This window comes from Camelus ferus, chromosome 16, assembly GCF_009834535.1.
Source record: "Camelus ferus isolate YT-003-E chromosome 16, BCGSAC_Cfer_1.0, whole genome shotgun sequence".
In the NCBI taxonomy this organism is placed as follows: Eukaryota; Metazoa; Chordata; class Mammalia; order Artiodactyla; family Camelidae; genus Camelus; species Camelus ferus.
The window spans coordinates 47,840,558-47,864,439 of record NC_045711.1 but is presented as its reverse complement, the minus strand read 5'-3'; the positions used below and the strand labels follow the sequence as shown (position 1 = coordinate 47,864,439).

Genomic DNA, 23,882 nt, shown 5'->3' with positions numbered 1-23,882 from the left:
TCCATGGCTTTAACTGCTAGCCCCATGCCAGGGACTCTCAATTATTTCTCCAGCCTGGAAACATATAATTAACACCTACCTGATATCTCCACTTGATGTCTAAAAGGCATTTCAAAATCCACTTGAAGGGGGTGTGGGTATAGCTCAGTGGTAGAGCATGTGCTTAGCATGCACAAGGCCCTGGGTTCAATCCCCAGTACCTCCATTAAAAAAGATCAATGTTGTGATTTCTAGTCCTTTTCCTATTCCAAGCTTCCTACTTTGATAATTGGTACTGTCATCTACCCAGTTGTTTAAGACTCAAAACCTAGAATAAAAGTCTTTGATTCTGATCTGATGACTGAGACATTATGTTGCACACCAGAAATTGACAGAACATTGTAAACTAACTATACTACAAAAAAAAAGTCTTTGATTCCTCTCTCCCTCACTTTCTGTAGTAGTTACCTCTTTTTTTCTCTTTTTTTTTTTTCACTGAAGTATAGTCGATTTACAATGTTGTGTTAATTTCGGTATATTAGTTATCACTTGTTATGTAATATCTTACACCCAAAATTTAGTGGCTTAAAATAATAAGTATTTACCATGTCATATAACACAAGCTTCTTTGGGTCAGGAATTCAGAAATGATTTAGCTGGGCTCAGGGTCTCTTAGGAGGTTGCAGTCAAATGTCAATGATGGTTCAGTCATTTCAAAGGCTGGTTGGGGCTGGAGGATCTGCTTCCAACGGGGTACATTCACATACTTGTTAAGGTAGTGCTGATGGTTGGCAGGAAGCATATATTCCTTGCCATGTGGACATCACAGAGCTGCTTGAGTGTCCTCATAACATGGTAGCTGGCTTACCTAGAATGAATGACCTAAGAGAGAGCAGAGAGCAAGCTGCAATGCCTTTTCTGATCTTGTCTTGAAAGTCCCACACTGTTACTTCTGCCATGTTCTATTCATTAGAAATGAGTCACTAAGTCCAGTCTGCGTTCAAGGGGAGAATTAAGTTCCATCTCTTGATGGGAGGCATAGCAAAGAATTAGCGGGCATGTTTTTAAAACCACTACCTTAATGTATCTTGATTTATCTCTTTCCCTTCAGCCCTATTGCCAACATCCCAGTCCCAGTCACCCTCATCGTGCACCTCTGCTATGGCAGTGGCCTCCTTATCGACTTTCTTGCTTCTATGCGCGTCCCTTTGCAATCCATTCTCCACAAAGCAGCCAAGATGGTCGTGAGACAATATCAATCATATGTGGAGGCTTTTAGTTAATGATGATGAACTACATCTCCTTTCCCTTTTAAGATCCCACTAAAATGTTACTAAAGAAAGAAGGAAGGCATAAATCTACAAGGACAGAGAAAATGATATCTCAGCAGAAAAAGGATTTGAGCAATATTTTGGATGATTTGATGTGGATTGAGGAAGACTCACAGACTTAGTGACCAGGGCAGAGGAAGACAGATGATAATAAGGGGGAAAGGGATTTGAAAGCATCAGACTGGGCAGAGGTTCGGGGGTGAGTCATGGGGTGGATGAACAGTTGACCTTTTCCACCACTGCCCTGCACAGAAAGGCAGAAAATCACAAGCTTCTTATTGAAGAAACTGAAACTCTCTGAAGAAAAATTCCATATACTAATAATTGGAGGGTTTACAGTGAAATAGCTGGCTCTTTGCCCAATCACTAAAAACAAAAATAAACCAGTAAAAAAGCCTCACTTGTGCCTATGGAACTTACAGTCTGCTTTTTTAAAAAAAAATTATTATTATTTTTTAAAACTATTTTTAACATAGAGGTACTGGAGATTGAACTCAGGAATTCATGCATGCTGAGCCTGCACCCTGCCACTGAGCTATACCCTCCCTGCTTCCAGTCTGCTTTTTAATGCCTTTCTTTAAATACAAATGGCTGTGCAAGGATCACCTGGCAAATGAAGAAAACTCCCGTGTCAGTTCAGGTCCTGGGAAACAGACATCAAATGGAGTTAGAAGCGCAAGAGCTTGATTGTGGGTAATGCTTGTGGAGAGTAAAGGGGAAAGGGAACAGGAGGAGGCGGGGAAAGTCTTCAGACTGCGGGGCTGCGCATGATGCAGGACTGACGTGTGAGAAAGAAGAGGGGGAAGGAAGGAGGACTGGGGAGGAGGAGTTTCAGACTGTGGTGCGGCTCAGAGTCTCAGAGTCTTCAGAGCCAAGATTGCCCACTAGAAAGGAGACCCTGCTGGGCTGAAATGTCCAGGTGGTAAGACCCCCGACTGTGCTCAGTAATTGGCTGGAGTTGCCTGGGTAAAGTGTGTCCTCAGTTCAAACGCTGCAATTGATTCGGAAAGTGTGGAAGCTGAAGTTTGTCAGCTGAAAACACTCCTCATGGCAAATGCTCTCTTGAAGTGAGATCTGGGTGGTGCATTACCATGGCTGCTATAATCCTAGCATGAAACAGAAAGACAAAATTAAAAAGGAAGAAGAAGAAGAAGAAAAAACGTAAACACACCCTTCCCTCATAGTTATTTTAAGAAGAATAGAATGCAGTGAAAAATGAGCTCTAAAGAGTAAGAAAGAGTTCTTCATTAAATATACAATAGAATGGTTGCAAGAGTAAAACATCCCCCTAAAATCACTTGGAGGGTAGCAGCACAAAATGGTAAAGATATAAAATTTGTTGATCACTCGTTATATGCTAGGTGTTGTTCCAGCCTCTGATGGTAAACTGCAGACAAAATTCACAAAGCCCTTGCTGTTGAGAGGCTCCCAGGAAGAGAAAAATGCAGTGATGGGAGTGGTAAGGATAGAATACTTAGTCCAGTAGGTACAATATTTGACTAATAGGAGTTTCAGAAAAAGAAGATGGAAATGAAGAGGGCAGGACATTGACAAAAAGTTAATACAAGAAAATTTCACAGAATTGAGGGACACGAATGTTTAAAATGAATGATCTGAACCTCTGCTTTAGTCCAGGATGGAGTAATAGGGAATGGGTTTACTTTCTCATCTGAAACAACTAAAAGCCAGACAAAATATATGAAGCAATGGGGTTCAGACATTAGAAATCAGGCAGCACAGGACAAGGATCCCTAAGAAAAGAGAAACAAAGCTTTAAGCTCTACAGCTGTCCCAGCCTACTGCTTGGAGTGAGTGTCCAGAACACAGCACAGGGAGGGGTAACTCGGGCAGAGCCTGGTGGTCTGCCTGACTTTTAGTAAATGTACACAGTTGTGCAACCAAGATGGTAGATTTAAACTCAACCATATCAATAATCGCAATCAATAAATGGTCTAGACAACTTAATTAAAAGGCAGATTAAAAAAAGAAAGACCCAACTATATGCTGTCTACAGGAAGCCCACAAGTCGGGGCGTGGTATGGCTCAGTGGTAGAGCACATGCTTAGCATGCATGAGGTTCTGGGTTCCATCCCCAGTACCTCCAATAAAATAAATAAATTAATGAATAAACCTAACTATCTCCCCCCACCACCAACAAAATAAAGACATAAGTAGTAAAAAGTAAAAAGATATACCTTGCTAACACTAATCAAAAGAATGCTGGTGTGGCTATACTGCTATAGGATATGTTATACTAACACTAAAGGGCTATATTAATATCAGACAAAATAGATTTCAGAGCAAAGATTATTACACGGATAAAGAGGGCCATTTCATAATAATAATAGGGCCATTTCAACAAAAGGACATGATTGATTCTAAAGGTTTTTTTCCCTAATAACAAAGCTTCTAAATACATAAAACAAATCCTGATAGAACTGCAAAGAGAAATAGACATATTCACTAATACAGAGATTCCAATGTTCATCTTTCAATAAGTGATAAAATAAGTAAACAGAAAATCAGTAAGATTATAGCAGGTTTGACCAATATTAACTAATTATGTATATACATAATACATATTTATACTATATATTTTCTATGTACACTATTATATTATCTATGAATAATGATGGTTATTCTTCCTTTTTAATCTGTGTACCTTTGTATAATTTTCTTGCTTTATTACAGTGACTAGAATTTCTAGTACAATGTTAAGTAATGGTGATAGGGACATCCTTGTCTTGTTTTCTATCTCAGAGGAAGGCTTTCAGTAGTTTGGCATTTATCAGATTACGGAAATTTTCTTCTCTTCCTACTTTGCTAAGAGTTTTTTTTTTTTTTAAATCATGAATGGGTGTCAAACTTTTTCAAATTCTTCTGCACCTTTTGAGATAATCATATGGGTTTTGTACTTTATTCTGGTAAAGAGATAAGTAACTTTGATTTTCTAAGATTAAATAAATCTTGCATTCCTGGAATAAACCCAGTTTGAAGTTATGTATTATTCTTTTTATGTATTATTTTATTGGACATGCTAATATTTGGTTTAGATTTTTTTTCCATTTCTGTTCAAGAGAGAAATTTACTTATAATTTTTTTCTTCATAATATCCTTAACATGTTTCAATTTCAAGGTTATAATGGCCCCATACAATAAATTGGGAAGTGCTTCTTTTCTTTCTTATTTTGGAAGAGTTTGTTGTATAAGTTTTATCTCCCCCTTAAATATTTGGAAGAATTTACTGGTGAAGCCATCTGGGTCCTGAGTTTTCTTTGTGACTAGGCTTTCAATTACTGATTCAGTTTCCTTAATGGATATGCAACTAGTGAGATTTTAAAATTTATTCTTGTATCGGTTTAGGTAAACTGCGCTTTGTTTTTTTCAATGGAGATTGAACCCAGGACCTCGTGTGCATGCTAAGCATGAACTCCCCACTAGTTAAGTTATGCCTTTTAAAGAATTTTCCCACTTCTAAATTTTCAAATTTATTAGCATATAGCAATCATGCTAATAGTAGGTGATTAATATTAACAACATCATTATCTTTTAAAAACTTTTTAACAGAGGTATAACATGCATACAGTAAAGTGCACACATCTTACAGCTTGATGGATTTTTCTGTAGGTATATGGTATATACCTATATATATATATCTCTTCCAGATCAAGATATAGAACAATTTCCAGTCCCCAGAAGCTCCCCCCACCCCAGACACCTCTATCCCTCCCCACAGGTAACCATGTTTCTGACTTCTATCGCCATGGACTTGTTTTGTCTGTTCTTTTTTCCCCTATTATTGGACTTTATGTTAATAGAATTACGTGATCCATATTCTTTTGAACCTAATTTCTTTCACTCAACATGCCGTCTGAGAGACTCATCAATAATATTGTATGCAGCAGTTTCATTTTCATTATGAAAATTCTTGTATGACTGTCACACAATTTATCCGTTCTACTGTTGATGGACATTTTTTTCCCCAGTTTTTGGCTGTACATTTTTTTTTTACTGGAAATATGCATTCATATTTCTTGTGTATCTAGGAGTGGAGTTGCTAGATCATAGGACAGGCTATGTTTATCTTTCATAGAAGCTGTCAAGCAGTTTTCCAGAGTGATTATATCAATTTACATTCCCATCACAGATTTTCAGTTTAAAAAAGTTTAGTCATACTTGTAGATGTGCATTGGTATTTCATGGAGGTTGTAATTTGCATTTTCCTGATGCCTAGTGCTTTGAGCACTTCTTCATATGTATTTGTTGGATATTTGGACATCCTTTTTTGTGAAGTGTATTCAAGTGGTTTGCCTATTTTTAGAAAATTGAATTGCTGTTTTTTTTATTAACTAGTAGGAGTTGTTTATAGACTCTGTGGTTGCTTTTTAAACTTTATGATGTCTTTTGATGAACAGAGGTTTTTAATTTTAATAAAGTCAAACATATCAATCTTTTACTTTATCTTTAATGATTATTATGTCTTGATTAAGAAATATTTTCCTTCCCCAAAGCCGTAAAAATATCCTTCTATGATTTTTTTCAGGAGCTTTATTGTTTTTTATCTTCCACACTTTTACCTATGATCCATCTCAAATGAGTTTTGGGGTATGTTTGAGATAGAAGCCAACTTTCAATTTTTTTTCTACCTGGATATTCTATTACTGTAGCCTCATTTATTGAAAAAGCACCATCATTTCCCCACTGAATTGCAGTTGCAACTTTGTTGTATATTAGGTGATGATATATGTGCAGGTCTGTTCCTGGACTATAGTCTGTACCAATGGTCTATTTGCCTATCTATCTATTTATCCATCTATATCTTTAATAATAAGTCTTGCTATCTGGTAAGGCTTTCAACTTTGCACTTCAAGATTGCCTTGGCAAGGGAAGGGTATAGCTCAGTGGTAGAGTGTGTGCTTAGCATACAGGAGGTCCTGGTTTCAATCCCCAGTACCTTCATAAAAAATAAATAAAATAAAATAAATAAGCCTAATTACCTCCCCCCCACCAAAAAAAAAGATTGCCTTGGCTAATCTAGTTCCTTTGCATTTCTAGATAAATTTTAGAATCAGCTTGTCAATTTCTACAAAAAAAAAAACCCTTGCAGGATTTTGACTGATATTTCATTCAATTATTAAAAATTAATAAACTAATTGTTATCCTAGCAATATTTAGTCTCCCAAGTCGTTAACGTGGTATTGCTCTCTGTTTAGATCTTTCATTTCTCTCAGACTGGTTTCTAGTTTTCAGTATAACAGTTTTGTACATCTTTTGTTATATTTATTCCTAGGTATTTGATTTTTTTAATGTTCTTGTATATTGTGCTTTCTGTTAAACTTTAGTTTCTAATTGTTTATTGCTAGTATATAGAAAAATAATTGATTTGGAATATCTTGTATCTAGGAACCTTGCTAATTTTACTTATTAACTCTAATAGTTTATCTGCCGATTCTATTAGATTTTCTGCATACAAAATTGTCATCTTCAAATAATTACAGTCTTGCGTTCCAATCTTCATAGTCTTTTTCTGCCTAATTACACTGGCTAAAACCGGACTTTCTTGTCTTATTCTCAAACTAAGAGACGAACATTCAATATTTTATCATTAAGTATAATGCTAACTGTAATTTTTTAACCAAACAATTATTTTAAATTCCTTGAAACATCCAGTTTATACATAATTGATAGGCTACTCATATTTGATTAAAGTTTTTATTGAGGTCCAATTTACAATAAAATGTACAGATTTTCAGGTATTCAGTTTTGACAAAAGTATGTTCCCATATAACCACTATCCCCAATTAAAATATAGAACACTTCCATCACCCCAGTAAGTGCCCTCATGCCCCTTTCCAGTTAATCTCCAGAGGCAACCACTGTTCTTATTTCTCTCCCCATAGATTAAAATTTGTTCTAGAACTTCATATAAATGGAATCATTCAGTATGTACTCTTGTGTCTGGCTATTATACTAATCATAATATTTTGAGATTTATCATACTCTTGCATGCATCAATAATTAGTTCCTTTTCATTGGTGAATAGTTTTCCATCATATTCCGTATTTCCATCTATTTGATCACAATTTCTTTATTCACTTATCTGTCAGTGAACCTTTGGGTTGTTTCCAGTTTGGGGCTATGAATACAGGCGCTATGGACATTCTTGTGTAAGTCTTTGTATGGGCATGTTTTCTTTCCTCTTAGATAAGACCTAGGAGTGCTGGAATATAGAGCAGATGTATGTTTATTTGCCAAACCGTTTTCCAAAATGGTTGTACTATTTTACATGATTGTATCTTCTCAATATGTAGTATTTTGAGACTTTAATTTTAGCTACTTTGATGTACATCCTATTGTGCTTTTAGTTTGAATTTCACTGGTGACTAAGGATGTTGAACATCTTTTCAACTTATTAGCCATTCCAATGTCTTTTGTGAAGTGTCTCTTCAAGTCTTTTGCTTATTTAAAGCTTTGGATTGCTTGGGTTTCTATTACTGAGTTATGGAACTTATTTACTTATTCTATATATAAATCCTATATCATATATATATATATATATATATATATATATATATATATATAAAATGATTATTTTCTCTTACTCAGTGGCTTACTTTTTCATTTTATAAGGATATAATTTGATGAGCAGAATTTTAAAATTTTAATGAAGTCCATTTTATCATTTTTTTTCTTTTATGGTTAGAACCTTTTTGTCTTCAGAAAATTTTGCCTACCCGAAGGCTGCAGAGATGTTCTCCCATGTTTTCTTCTGGAAGCTTTATTGTTTTAGCTTTTTACATGTAGGTCTATGACATATTATTTTCAAGTTTTGACTATTTTAGGCCCTTTGCATTTCCATATAAATGATAGAATTATCTTGTCAATTTCTACTTTTTAAAAACCTGCCAGGATTTTGATTGTGATGGCATTGAATCTGTAGATCAATGTAAGAATCATGACATCTTAACAATGTTGCATTTTCCAACCTATGAACATGAGGTGTCTTTCTATTTAAGTTGTTTTTTATTTCTTTAAGCAATGTTTTGTATTTTTGATGTAGAGTTCTCCCACAGTTTCCATGAAATTTATTCATTGATATTTTATGTTTTTTGATATTGTCAATAGTATTTTTAAATTTTAATTTTCCATTTGTTTGTGGTCAATCATGTAGAAAGACAGTTGATCTTTGTATGTTGACAGTGTTGTTAAGTTCATTCATCAGCTCTAATAGTTTTTGTAGATTCCTTATGATTTTATACGTACACAACCAGGTTGTATACAAGTCCAGATTTTCTTCTTCCTTTCTAATCATTATTCCTTCAAGCTGTTTTCTTTCTTTATTGAGGTAGCTAGGATAATGTTGAAATAGAAGAAATGAGAGTAGATAACCTTATTTGTTCCCAACAGTAGAAAAAAGTATTCAAAACTGCACCATTAAATATGATGCCAACTGTAGAGTTTTTTTCTGAAACAGCAGTTATCAAATTGAGGAAATTTCCCCTTTTTTAAAAAATTGAAGTATAATCTGTTATGTTGTGTCAATTTCTGGTGTATGGAAATTCCCTTTTGTTTTAGTTATCTGAGAGTCTTAAAGATTGTGAATGGGTATTAAATTTTGCCAAATGCTTTTTCTGCATCTATTAAAATGGTCAGGTAGTTTTTCTACTTTATTTTGTTATATGATTAGTTGTATAGGTTGATTCTGGAATATTAAACCAAACTTCATTGCTGGACAAAATTGCATTTGGTCATTATTGTAAATTACCTTAAAAATATATATGAATTTGATTTGGGGTTTTTTTTGTGTAGGATTTTTCTGTCTCTGTTTATGAGAGATATTGACCATAAGTTGCTTGTCTTATAATATCCTTGTCAGGTTTTGGTGTCAAAGTTATTTAAATGTCATAAAATAAGATGGAAAATGTTCCTTTTTTCTCTATTTTCTGAGTTTGTGTAACATGGTATTATTTCTTCCTTAAATGTTTGGAAGAATTCTCCAGGGAAGCCATCTGGGCCTGGAGTTTTCTCTGTGGGAAGATTTTAAATTAAGAATTCAGTTTCTTTAACAAATATAAGCCTATTGTGACCTCAAAATTCAGAATATCTTGTGCTATTTTTGGAGATTCCTGTGATATTTTTGGTAAGTTGTGGTTTTTTAGAGGAATTTTCCCATGTTACCAAAATTTTCAAATGCTGACAGGAAGTTGTTTGTAGTATTCTTATTTTTTTTTAACACCTGTAGGGTCTGTAGTAATGTTTTCATTTCTACTCCTAATATTAGTTATTTGTGCCCCCCATTATTTTTCTTGCTATGTTTTTATCAATTTTATTGGTCTTTCCAAATAACGAATTTTTGACTTTGTTGACTTTCTTTATTGCATTTTTTTCTACGTTGTTGATTTCTATTCTTGTCTTTAATGTTTTTTCCTTCTACTTTTTTTGGTAGGGTTAATGTTGTTCTTTTTAAAGATTCTTTAAATGGGTACTTAAGTAACTGATTTTTGTCTTTTTTTTCTAATATATAAATTTGTACATTTCTTTTTAAAAGTTGTTTTATTTTTTATTTAATTTTATTTTTTGGTGGGGGAGGTAATTAGGTTTATTAATTTTTGGAAAGGTACTGGGGATTGAACCTAGGACCTTTTGTATGCTAAGCATGTGTTCTACCACTTGAGCTATACCCTCCCCCCTGTATATTTCTCTTTAAGTATGGTTTTATTTGTATCTCATTATCATTCAGTTCAAAATATTTTGTAATTTCCACTGTGGTTTCTTCTTTGGCTCCGCTGGTTATTTAGAGGCTTATTAGTTTCTGAACTTTGGAGGAGGGGGATTTCTAGCTATCTTTTAGTTACTGATTTCAATTTCACTGAGTCCAAATAATACACTATGCATGATTTTAATAACGAAATTTGTTAAGACTTGCTTTATGGCCCAGCATATGGTCACTTTTGTTAAGTGTGAAAATTGATATTTGAGAATAATGTGCCTTCTGTAGTTGTTAGTTTCCCCCTGGTTTTTTATAGTATTCTGTAAATGTCATTTAGGGAAATTTGTTAATTATGTTGTTCAAATCATCCATTTCTCTACTGATATTCAAAGTCCACTTATTCTGTCAGTTACTGAGAGAGATATGTTAAAAATGTAAATTATGATTGAAGGTTTGTCTATTTCTCCTTTAATTCTGTCAGTTTTTGCTTTATATATTTTAACGTTACATTGTTAGGTGCATATAAATTTAGGACTATTATGTCTTCCTGTTGGATTGACCATTTTATCTTCATGAAGTGCTCTTCTTTGTTTTACATAGTACTTCTTTCCATAAAGTTTACTTTGTCTGATAGTAATTTAGCTACACCAACTTTGTTTTGGCTAGTGCTTGCATTGTATCTTTTTTCCTCCTTTAATTTTAACCTTTCTGTTTCCTTATATTTAAGATATGTCTCTTGTAAATAGCATATAATTGGATTATTTATTATAGTTTGACATCTATCTCTTTTAATTGGAGCATTTGGCCCACTTAACATTTTACATAAATAGTAATGTAATTGGGTTTAAGTCTACCATATTCTATTTATTTCTTATTTGTTCCTATATTCCCACTGGCAAAAGTCTCTGATTACAGTGTGAGGATTTGATTGGAGGAACACTTGAACAAAAATAGCGACATCAGTTAAGAAATTGTAGCAGTTGTCTAGGTGAATAAAAAGGGCAGCTTGGATTAAGTTCATGGTAATGAGGGTAAAGAAACATGGACAAATTATTTTTTGGTGGTAGGAAAACCGCACTTCATGATTGGATCTAGAGTGTGGGGTGAAAAAGAATAAAGAATCAAAGAAGATTCAGATTTCTGGTATAAACAACTTGGTGGATGAAACTACCATTTACTTTAAAAATTCAGGAGGAGAAACAGGATTAAGGGAAAAGACAATGAGATCAGTTTTGGAACAGTTGACAGCCTAGTGGAGAGAGGCCTGCATGTGCCACTGAATATATAGGACAGGAGCTTATATCTGAGCTGGAGATATTAAATTGGGAATTGCTAGAATATGAGTGGTAATTAAAGCCATAGGAATGTTGGAGAGTGAGGATAGAAGCAGGCCTAGAACGAAAACCTGAGGAACATTTAATAGTTGGGTTGAGGGCAGGGAGGGATAAATTAGGAGTTTAGGATTAATGCATACATACTACTGTATATAAAATAGATAAACAACAAGACCCTACTATATAGCACAGGGACCTATATTCAATATCTTGTAATAACCTATAAAGGAAAAGAATCTGGAAAAGTACACCTGAAACTAACACAACATTGTAAATTAACTATATGTCAGTATTTTTAAATGGTTAAAAAAAAATAGTTTGGTTGAGCCAAGGAGACTGAAAAACGTGGTCAAAGAGATAAGAGGAAAATTGAGAAGGTACAGTGTTCCAGAGTCTGGGAGGAGAGTATGTTTTAAGAAGGGGGAAATGGGTAAGTGCTGTATGCTGCTGAGAGGTCAAATCAGATAAGAACTAAAACAGGTAAGCCACCACTCTTAAAAGAGCAATTTGATTAGAGTTGAGGGGGATGGGAATTGTAGAACTAGTTCAGAGTAGGTTGTAAAGTGGGAGGTGAGGATAGAATATACCTTTAGATCAATATACAGTCAGATGAGGCTACGTTTTGCTATGGCAATAAACCATCCTCAGACTGAAGTGGGTTAAAGCAGGAATTGGTAAATTTTTCCTGCAAAGGGTCAGCTAATAAATACTTTAGGGTTTGCAAGCTGAATCTACTATTACAGGCTGCAAAGACTACAGTTTCTGTCACAACTACTCAACTCAGCCATTGTCGTACAAAAGTAGCCATAGATAACATGTAAAAAAAAAAAAAAAAGGTGTGGCTATGTTCCAACAAACCTATATTTATAAAAATAGGTAGCAAGTTGGAACCAGCCTTTGGGCTGTAGTTGCTGACCCCTGGGTTAAAGAGCTCTGGGGGTCATTGAAATGTGCTGCTCAGATTTCCTTCAAGGAAAACTGCCACGTGGAGCATAGCTGACAGACAGCCCCAGCTGCTGCCCTTACGAATCCTTCACTGCATTTGTTTTAAGGACATGTTTCCCCTCTGCTACTCAGCCATTGGGGTGCTAGTGCTGGCCCATTGCTGTGGGACTTGGGACTCTTCAAATGGGTAAATTTAGCTCGGGACTAGTTCCATCAGCCCTTCTGAAAGCTTCTTAGAACTGCTCTACAGTCTGTGAATTTCCCTGCCCAGTCTTTGTCATTCCTTCTCTCTTCTCAAGGTGTCAGACTGCATTGTGCTCTGATGGCCCTCCATGCCTACTCTGGCCCCTTTATCCTTCGCAGGCATTTGCTCCAATAAATCTCTTGCACATCTAACCCTATCTAGAACTGCTTTTTAGAGAAACCGAACTACCACAGTATTGTGGCTTGTGTCTAGCTTGGGCTACATGGCCATGATGGGTTGACATGAGGCTGTTTCACATCATCCTCACATCAACCCAGGTTGGATGGAGCCTACACCAGCTAGCTTATTGATGGTTGCTCTGGCAGGGGGGCTGGAACATGGCAAATTGTCCACCAATTCTTAAAAGCATTCACCTAGAAGTAACACACATGACTTCCATCCACCTTTCATTGGCCAAAGCAAGTCACATGGCCATGTCTAACATCAAAGGGCAGGAAAGTAGAATCTTACCATGTGCCAGGAAGGAAGAGACACAGAATACTGATGAACTGTCCTAATCACAACTGCAATCACTCTTTTAAGAGTTTAAGGAAGAGGAATGGGAGATTTTGAACTTTTTTTAGAGATCAGGAGAGGCAGTTAACCACCAAAAAGTAGGAAGATTTTAAGCTGTGTTCAGGCTCCATATAACATCGAGAGCCACCATTTTCTTTGGCCCTTGTCTTTTCAGCTGTGTGTTTTTCTCTAGTGATACTCATCTGCTCGCATACAGGCATAGTGAAAGCAGAGAATTGGATTCATTCATTTAATAGACTTTCTTTAAAAAAAAAAAAATGATGCCTCCATCATTAAAGCATTAAAGCAGGGACTTCGTTTGTTTTGTTTAATGCTATGCCCCCAGCCTAGAACAATGATTGGTCAGAATACGTGCTTAAGGGTTAAAAATGGATTCCCTCTGCTCTCATTGCCACTTTCTTGGGAATTACAAATCATGTGCATGTGTGTGTGTGTCCTTCCAGACTTTTTTATATGCACAAACATATTTTAAAATTAAAAATATTGTAACATTTATGCATAGTTTTCTGAAACTTTTCCTTCTTCAATAACAGTTGAGTATCTTTCTCTTCCGGTCCCAGGTGATTCAGGATCTCTCAGCTCCACCAGGGTGGCAGCGGTAGGCCCAGCACGGCGAGCCCCCAGCCCTGATCTATGGTCTTGTCCTCCAGGTGCAGGTATGGCCAAGTTGAAGAACCACACCACACACAACCAGTCCCGAAAATGGCACAGAAACGCCGTCAAAAAACTCTGATCACAACAGTATGAATCTCTTAAGGGGGTGGACCCCAAGTTCCTGAGGAACATGCGCTTTGCCAAGAAGCACAACAAAAAGGGCCTGAAGGAGATGCAGGCCAACAACGCCAAGGCCATGAGTGCACGTGCTGAGGCTATCAAGGCTCTCGTAAAGCCCAAGGAGGTCAAGCCCAAGATTCCAAAGGGCAGCAGCCGCAAGTCTCAGTCGACTTGCCTATATTGCTCACCCCAAGCTCGGGAAACGTGCTCGTGCCTGCATTGCCAAGGGTCTCAGGCTCTGTCGGCCAAAGGCCAAGGACAAGGCTCAGACCAAGGCCGCAGCTTCAGCTGCAGCTGCAGCTCCAGCTCAGGCTCAGGCTCCCAAAGGCGCCCAGGCCCCTACAAAGGCTCCAGAGAAGAGGCTTTCATCTATTGATGTGAGGATATAAGGACTAGTGTGACCCCTGGGCTGCTGTCTGCATGGGGCTCATGTCTACGTGTGCTATTTGTACAAATAAACCTGAGGCAGGAAAAAAAAATAACAGTTGAGTAAATATTTTTAAGAGTAGATTCAATATTAGAATTGTTTTGGTTTGCAAGAGACAGAAATGTAATTCAAATTGGCTTCAGTGAAAAAAAATGGGTGGGAGGGCTTACTGACTCACATAACTAAATTCCTAGGGACAGCTGACTTCAGGCACAAATGGGTCCAGGTGCCTAAACTTTGTCTTCGTGAATCTTTCACCAGTACATGGCTTTGATTTCCTCTGTTTGGCTTCTCAGGTCAGCTCTTCCATGTGAAGTCAAGATGGCCATAGATATTCCAGACACACTCCACCACCTCTTCTTTCTGTGAGACTGGGAAAAAAAATCACAGGGTGATCTCCAATTTGACCTTCATTCAGATCACATATTCTGCCTTAAACCAATCAGCTTGCCTGAGGGAGGGTTACTACACTGATCGGTCAAGCCAAAGTCATGTGCATCACCCTGGAACTGGGAGGTGGGGCCAGCCCCACCAAATCACGTGCCAGAGAGTAGGAGAGGAGTGGTTCTCCAGAAAGTATGAGATGTGGGGAGGGCTGTGGCTAGAAGAAAGGGTAATGGATGCGGGTAAGCTGAAACAACAGATTTCCATTAAAAGTGGAGTCGTTTTCTCAAAGAGTTTATTTAACATTTTGTTGATTACTAATAAATTGCATCCAAAACTGTTGTACCAGTTTGTCTTACCAACATTGTATAAGTGTTTTTTATCTTTACTTATGAACACTGAACATTATCAATTGTATTTTTTTTTGCCAATTTAGTGGACAAAAATGACATCTCATTATTGTTTTAATTTGCATTTCCCTGACCCTAGTGAGTGTGAGCAACTTTTCATATGTTTATTAGCCTTTTGCATTTATTCTATAAATTATCTCATTACTTTGCCCTTTTTTGATTGGATTTTGTAACTTTCTTACTGATTTATAGGAGCTTCTTGTATATTAAGGGTAGTAATTAACCTTATCTATGTCATAAATGTTGCAAATATTCCCAAATTAGCATTCAATTTTTAACTTTGTGGTGCCTCACACTGTAATCAAATCTGTTGCTATTTTTCTTTATGGTTTATGAATTTCATGTCTCATAGAAGTCCTTTCCATCCCCAAATTATAAAAAACATCCTTCTATATTCTTTCTTTTATAGTTTAACTCTTTATACTTAGATATTTAATCCATCTGGAATTCATCTTTATATATGGATTTCACTGAAGTATTTCTTTCCCATAGATAGATAGCCACTTGTTCCAGCATGGTCTCCTTTCCTTTGAAATGCTGTTTTTATCATGTGCTAAATTCCCATGCAGTGGGAGGTGGAGACTGAGACATATCTCAGAAAGTAAAACTGAATGAGAGAGTGAGGGGGAGAAAGGGACCCAGGGTGACCACTTTTCCTGTCTGGGTAATTGCCTGGAACTGTGAAGTCGGAAGAAGAGTATGAATAGGGAAGGGGAAATTGGAGCAGGGAGTAAGGTGCTTAGGCCAGTTTGGGGCATGTTACTTTGAGGTGCTCATGGACATGGACATCAGGATATATTTAATGGAAATACATGATAAACCTTTATATTACAATATTCACTGTACACAGACTGCTTCTGGTCTATTCTGTTGATCTGTTTGCCTATTTATTTACTTGATCACTCTACAGATATTTGTCAAGTACCTACTTTGTGTGAAGTCAAATCCTATTCAGACTGTAATATCAACTGTTTATGGTACATTTGGATTAGTGGTGATGCGAGCAGTTTGCACCCAACCCATTATCCTCATATTTTTTAAACGGTTTTTTTTTACTCTTGGTACTCCTGTACTCTTCCAGATGAATTTTAGAGTTATCTTTTCTAGTTTTAGTCGAAGGATTCCACTAGAATTTTAAACTGAAGTTGCACTGGATTTATAGAGTACTTTGGAGAGAATTGACAGCTTCGCTAAAGTCTTCATTGTGAGAAAGCGGCTTCCGTCTCTCCACTTATTCGGGTCTTCTTGTATGTTGTCGATAAAATTTATTCCTCTGTATTTCACAGCTTTAATTGTTGTTATGAATAAAATCATTTTTTCTAACATTTGAAAATTGGTTTTTGTTGGTAAAAATGAAAGCTATTGATTTTTCTACATTTTTCTTTTAACCGGTCATTTTACTGAACTTGCTGATAAGATCTATAAGGCTTCAGTTGAGTCATTGACTTTTCTACGTAGATAATAATATAATCTGCTTGTACTGTTGATTTTACTCTTTTCCAATATCTATATCTCCTTGCTCTTTTTTTCAGATTAACTCTTGTTTTATTTGATTATTGCTTCTTTTAATTGACCTTTTAATAGTTTATTGATGAATAATTGATAATACAATAAACTACACATATTTAAGCTGTACTATTTGGTAAGTTTTCACATGAGTACACCTGTGAAATTATCACTATGTCAAGATAACGAACATCTCCACTGCTCCTAAAAGATTCCTCGTGTCCTTTTTAAATTTCTTGCTCCCACTCTTTCTCCACCTTCTCCCCTCATCTCTAGGCAACCACTGCTGTGTTATCTGTCACTATAGATTAGTTTGCATTTTTTAGATATCACATATACATATATAGGGAATCATATCATGTATATTCTTTGCGGTCTACCTTCTTTCACTTAGTATAATCATTTTGAGATTCATCTGTGTTGTTGTGTGAATCAATAGTTCATTGCTTTTTATTGCTTAGTTGTATTCCATTGTATGGGTGTTATAATTTGTTTATTCATTCATTTGTTAATGGACATTTGGGTTTCCAGTTCTTGGCTATTACAAATAAGGCAGCTATGAATGTTTACATACAAGCTTTTGTTTGGCTATATGCTTTCATTTCTCTTGGGTAAGTAACTTGTGAGTTAAATTGCTGGTCATAAGGTAGGTGTCTGTTTAACATTTTAAAACACTGGCAAACTGATTTCCAAAGTGGTTGTACCATTTTACATTTCCATGTATGAAGTTCCATTTGCTCAACACTCTCACCAACACCTAGTATAGTCATAAAAATATTTCAAGCTGTTCTCATATTGATATCTCACTGTGGTTTTATTTGCATATCCTTAATGATGGATAATGAGCATCCTGCCACATACTTATTTGCCATCTGTATATCTTCTTTGTTGAAGTGTCTGTTCAAATCTTTTGCCCTTTAAAAAACCTGAGCTGTTTATTTTCTTATTAAGTTTTGAGCATTCTTTATATATTCTGGATAAAAGTCCTTTATCATATATATGCTTCGCAAATACTCTCTCCCAGTCTGGGGCTTATTTTGTTTTTATTCCTTTAAAAATATCTTTTAAATAGCAGAAATCCTTAACTTTGATAAAGTCCAATTTTTCACTTTTTAATTTTATGACGTTTTATCTAAGAAATCTTTGCCTAACCCGAGGTCGCAAAGATTTTCTCGTATGTTTTCTTCAAGAAATTTTATACTTTTAGGCTTATGTTTAGGTCTAGGATCCACTTTGAGTTAATTTTTATGTATGATGTAGGGTCTATCATTTTGTATATGGATATCAATTTGTTTCAGGACCATTGTTGAAAAGACTGTATTTTTCTCCCCTAGATTGTCTTTACATCTTTGTTAAAAATCAATTGACCATATATGTATGGGTCTAATTATAGACTTTCTTTTCTCTTCCTTTGGTCTATTTGTCTATCTTGATGCCTACATGCACTCTCTTGATTGTTGTAGCTTTCTAATAATCTTGAAGTTAGGTAGTGTATGTCCTCCAAATTGTTTTTTTTTTTCTAAAGAGTGAGGCAATTTATTAACCCAGCTTTTGTTCTAACGTTTCTTGGTGGCAGCTGCCACCTGTCTGGAGCTTCTGTCCAGCTCTCTCTGTCCCTGAAATATCAGCTTGTGACCCCGATCTTGGTTCTCGTCCACCATTTTCAGCCCTTCCAGGGCTTGGAGAACATGGCAGGCTATGTTCTTGGGTCCCTGCTGAAGTGGCTGGGCATGATGTGGTTTCTGGGATGTCCCCATAGACTTTGGTCATGGAGGCAACCTAGCACAGCCGCAGAGATAGAGGTGCAGCAATGTGGAAGCCGCTCTGTGTAAGAACCAGCTCTCATTGTAGTGAGCAAGCACTTTATGCTTGGCCAGCTTGATGGTGTCCACACATTCAGGGAGTTTTAGTTTCCTGGACTCTCTTAGGGAGGCTGCCAGACCTCTGAGGATCTCCTGCTTGTTCACATCTTTTATAGTAACTCCAGGCGTGTGTGGTCTTCTTACTGCCAGTCAGGTAAGGGCTCACAAACGTTCCCCCCCCCCCAATTCCTTTTCGAAGTTGTTTTGGCTATTCTAAGTCCCTTGCATTTCTATAAGAATTTTAGAATCAGCTTTTCAATTTCTACAAAAAAGTCTGATGGGAATTTGGGCTTGTGTTGAATTTATAGATCAATTGGGGGAGAATTGATATCCTAACAGTATCGAGTTTTCTGATCCATGAGCATGGTATGTCTCAGCATTACTGAGTCTTCCTTAATTTCTCTAAGCAGTGTTTTGTAGTTTTCAGTTTACAGGTCTTGTATATTTTCAGTGTACAGGTCTTTGCCAGACTTATCCCTATGTAGTTCACTTTTTTTGATCCTATTGTACATGATATTATTCTTTAAAATTTCAATTTCCAGTTGTTCATTGCTAGTCTATAGAAATAGAATTGACTTTGTATATTAATCTTATAACTTACAGTCTTGATAAACTCATCTTTTAGATCTAACAGCTATGTTTTAGAGCCCATCAGATTTTCTACATGGAAATTCACACCATCTTCACATAAAGACAGTTGTACTTCTTCCTTTCAATTCTAGATGCCTTTTCCCCCTTGCCTTAGCACACTGACTAGACTCTCCAGTACGATATTAAATTGTGATGACGAGAGTGACATCCTTGCTTTGTTCTTGATGTTAGCAGGAAATCTAGGGTTCTTTCAGGAAAATTTACACTTTGAGTGGCTCCCTGTAGGGTCTTGGATTCCTTTCTCTGTTGGGTTTTACTGTTAGTACAATCTAATCTGCTTTAAAATTCTAGTACATTTTTCTTTGTCATTTCAAAGGAATTTTTGAGGATGGAGTGGTAAACATATACAGCCTTCTTGAATCAGAAACCCAGTGTTAGGGTTTCGCCAGGCAAATGTAACCACAAAAGACTGAGGGTAAAGAGTTAAGATGATCTGATAAAGCAGAGACTTTAGGCTGTAAAGGGAAGAGACTGAAGGAAGGGAGCTGATGGATGTGGGAAAACATCTCCAGGTCAAATGACACAGGAGTGAAGAACAGTTGTCTGAGGAGCAATTGAACAAAAGGAGCAGAAGATGAGGTCAGAGAGGGAAATGTGAGCACTTACCGGTGACGACAATGTACAGGATTTGAACAAGCTTGTGGGCAGAGGAGAAAGTGATTAGTCATGTGAAGGGTATAGAATGGAGAGGCTGGGACTTTAGTTACCCAGGGGGCACTAATGGGTGGGATGCCAAAAGTTTTCAACAAATGAGAGGCAGTGCTGGGAGGTCAGTGGACAACACCAGGGAGGGGGTTAGAGGGTGGCACAGGTGGATAGAGCAGGGCTTTGGCAAGAAAGTGACAGAGTGATGGAAGCAGCAATGGGGAGCTCAGAAGGATCTGACCCCACCTCCCAAATCTGGCCCCACTTCCTGATCCTGAGGTTGGGGATGAAGCTGAGTGAGTGGCCCGAGAAGGAGTGACAGGACCAATGATGACCCAGGGGAGGTGCAAGACTTTCTTCCCACTTCTCGGGTTCCAACTCCTCTACCTCTGGTTACATCTGGGGATTAGGGTCCAGCCCTGGCCCAGAGCCCAGGGACAACAAGGCTGAGCGTGGCCAGCAGCCCAGAGGTAGAGAAGAGCAAGGGCTTTGGATTCCTTGGATGACTCACTTCACTTTTCTGAGCCTCAGTTTTATCAGCTCTAAAATGCGATTTTAAACACGTAGTGGGTAAATTAAATAAATTAATATCCTAAGTCTTTAAGAATTGCCTCAACTATGATTATCTTATATTCCTTGGGTTAGATTCCGATTTTCCTGTTTCCCTATGAGGAGCTCCCTGATTTTGACCAAAAGCCCACCCACCCCCGACCCAAGCTGAATCTGCCCCACCCCTTAGACATGAAGAGCTGGGGACCCACTCCTCAGGGCTGCCTCAGAGCTTTGAAGGTGGTCCCGAACCACAGGCTCTTACAACCTCTGGGATACTTGCCTCAGATTTAGGGCTGGTCCTAGACAGGAGGCTGGGCAGCCATTAGTCTGCAACAGGACAAGGAGCAGAGGCCGCTCAGTTCCCGGAAAGAGAGGGAGCCAGAAACAACCAGTTTCTGGGCCAGGCATGGTAGGGGAGGAAGGGGATTTGCTGGTCTCCCGGAGCTGGAGCAGGGCTGCTCACCTAGGAGGCTGGTAGTGATGGAATACACAGCTGGCTACTCAGAGCGAAGCATCTGCCCTCTGCACTCTTCCCGTTTTCTAGACCCAGAAGCAGAGAACCCCAGAGTGACTTGCTCAAGCTCCCACAGCTTGAGGTAGGAATTAGTGTGAGCAATTATGGGGTGCTGTCTCTACTTGTGGCTCAGTCCTTGTCTTAGTATCCACCCAGAGACAGCAGGGGCTGGTTTCTGTTTCCTCTTGCCTCCCAAAGTCTAGAAGATAGTCCTACTCCCCAAGTCAGTAAGTATTTGTTGACCATTGAAGGACTGTTGGGCACTGTGTTAAGTGGCTTATATCTGCACATGCTCCCTCTAATCCTCCTAGGCCCATTTTACAGATGAGGAAACTGGAGAACAAAGAAGTTATGTGCTTAGGAAGGAAGATGGCAGAGTTATTAGGTGTCAGAAGGGATCTGAGTCTGAATCTTGCCTCTGCCACTAATTAGCTTTGTGTCCTTGGGCAGTCACTTAACTTCCCTGAACCTCGGTTTGCTTATCTGAGAGTGGCTTATCTCATGGGATCCGTGTGGGGCCCTAGAGGCCTGGTCCAGGGTGGAGACAGTGAGAGAGGGCTGAAGACTGAGGCCTGAGTCATTTCTTGGGTAGAAGGAGCCTTGCCTCTTTCCTGGGAGGTGATGAGAGGTGAAGGGGATGGGGCTTTGGGGACCAACAGATGTGACTTCTTAGCCCACTTACTCACTGTGTGACCTCCGGGAAGGGACTTACATTTCCCTTTACTTCTTTACTACTGAAATTTAAGCTTCAGTTTGTACATCAGTGAAGAAGGGGAAAGCCTATCTACCTCTTGGGCTTGTTGTCAGGACGAAATGAAGCCCTGGTGCAAAGTGCCCCTAGTAGGTGCTTAATAAACACAGTGTCCGGGTGCCCCCTCTACCATCCTTTCCAGGAGACTCTCTCGAAATGCAACCCCCACCCCAATTTTGGCCCCTTTAAACTAGTTAGTCTCTAACATCTGTGCAAAGAGTTCACTTTGATCTTCCCTCCCCAATCAGGAGAGGTGTCCCTTTGAACAGACTGGAGGACGTGGTCAGGGTGGCTGGCAGCTTGAAGAGAATGCTCACTCATCCCCTGTACCCCTGCCCCTCTCCAGGTGACTCCTCCCTTCCCATAGCTACATGTTCTTTCCAAATCATGGCACTTAAAATCCTTGCAGGCATCTGCAGGACGTACCCCGAGCTTCTTAGCTGGGCATTCACCATTAATCGGCCTTCTTCAGTGTTAGCCCACCTGTGCCCACTCTCTCTTGCTGCCATTCCTGGTCAGCCTTCTATGCCCTCGCCCCCCACCCCAGCACACCCCAAGCTCACCCCTCGGCCAGGAACACCCTCCCCCATCTTCTCCAACCAGCAAAGTCCTGCTCTCTTTTCAAGGCCCACTTCAAATATTAATCACCTCTCCAAGAATCACATTTCCCAGACCCACTCCCCTGCAGGAAACTGCTCAACCCCCAGGCTAGCTGGGCACACTGCTCATGGGGGGGGGGCAGTGGGATGGTGTCTGCAGGTGACAGCTCTTGGCTGAACACTTGCCCAGTGGCCTCCAGGTTCTCCTGTGCTTGTTCCCAGCCCCCATCTGGGCTCTGAGCCCCAGAGGTAGCAAGTGTACCCCTCATCCAGCAGGAAGGCTCTGACTCCACCCCACTTGGCGATGTGCAAGGCTGTATAGTACAGATGGGGATGTTGAAAATATCCGTGACATATTCCAAACTGGCCTACTTTCCTATCACGAGAGAGTCTGAGACTGAGACGGGCGAGGACAAGTGAGATGGGAGTTTGGGACCCGTTCCCACCTTTTTCTTCCTCAGCTCGGTTGTTAGACAGGACAGGGATTTGCAGCTTCTCCCTACAGTCTCCGCCCTGTTCTGGGGTTGTGTGGCTGTTGGTGGAGGAGTAGGGGTGAAGAGGGCCTGGGTCCTATCTTGGGAATCTCCCAGTAGTGGAGACCATCTCATTGGACTTGAGGGCTGAAGGCTTGGGTTCAAGTCCTGGTTCACCTGTGAAGCCTCGGGCAAATTTCTTAACTTCTCTGGGCTTTGGTTTTCTCATCAGCAGAATGGGCTACTCATGGGCTAGTCATAATCCTTGCTAGCCCTCCTCGGAGGCTTGATTATGGGATTGCTTTGAAGACTGTAAAGGGCCCTGCCAGTCCCCAGCCTTTTCACCTTGCCTAGGCTGTGCCCTCACATGGTGGCTTAAGCGGTCACCTGCTCCCGCCTTCTGCATCCCAGCAGGCCTGGTGAGGCCTCCACCCTTAATCCTGGCTTAAGGATCCCTGAGTAGGGAGTCACCCACTGTCCTTGCGTGGTGCCAGGCCATTATTCATCCCTGCTGCATTGGCAGGAAGTTCACACTGGGAGCTAACTTCAGCCTTCTCTCGCGCTCTCATTTTTTTTTTTTTTTTTTGGTTGGGGGGAAGGTAATTAGGTTTATTTATTTATTTTTAGAGGAGGTACTGGGCATTGAACTCAGGACCTCATGCATGCTAAGCATGGGCTCTACCACTTGAGCTATACCTTCCCCCCTAACTTCAGTCTCTCCTGCTGACATGGAACCCCCAGGCATCCTCTGGTTTGTCTCTTCCTTTACACACGAGGTGATCATTATTTTAGTTTTTCCATTTTCAGGCTAAATGTTCCTCCACTCCCTCTGTTTCTTGAGATGGGCAGGATCCGTGGGGCATTTTTCTGACTCTGATGAAGCTGGGCTTTCTTCCTGCTGTCAGGTCCCTCCCTCAATTTTGGATTCTTCCTAATGGAGGGATGAGATGGAGGTGGGCAGTCTCTGCTTCAGTTTCCCTAGCTGGCACACCATGAGAGAAACAAGTGGCCGAATTGGGAAAAAAATTGGTTGCTATGGTGCCATTAATCAGGGCAAAACCAGAAATAATGATTCATACGCAAAAATCTTATTATGCCTGTACCCCTTATCCAGCCATGCTAATTTTTGGAATCTATTGCACAGATAAATTTATATTGTGTAAAACAAAGTAACTACCAGGATAGCTCTTGCACCACAGCCTAAATATCCATCAACAGGGCACCTTTATATGTGTTGACGCAGAACAATCTCTA

At 38.9% G+C, this 23,882-nt stretch overlaps 1 protein-coding gene and 1 pseudogene across 1 annotated transcript; one reads left to right on the top strand and one right to left on the bottom strand.

The window, feature by feature from the left end:
- The first annotated feature begins 13,674 nt into the window (after positions 1–13,674).
- On the top strand, positions 13,675–14,333 carry LOC106728624 (60S ribosomal protein L29). The gene is given in 2 exon segments (XM_014552054.2): positions 13,675–14,014; positions 14,016–14,333. Coding segments are annotated over 2 exon segments (504 nt in total). The 5' UTR covers positions 13,675–13,738; the 3' UTR covers positions 14,244–14,333.
- A 3,804-nt stretch (positions 14,334–18,137) lies between these two features.
- On the bottom strand, positions 18,138–22,146 carry LOC102515388 (annotated as a pseudogene).
- Between the last annotated feature and the right edge of the window lie 1,736 nt (positions 22,147–23,882).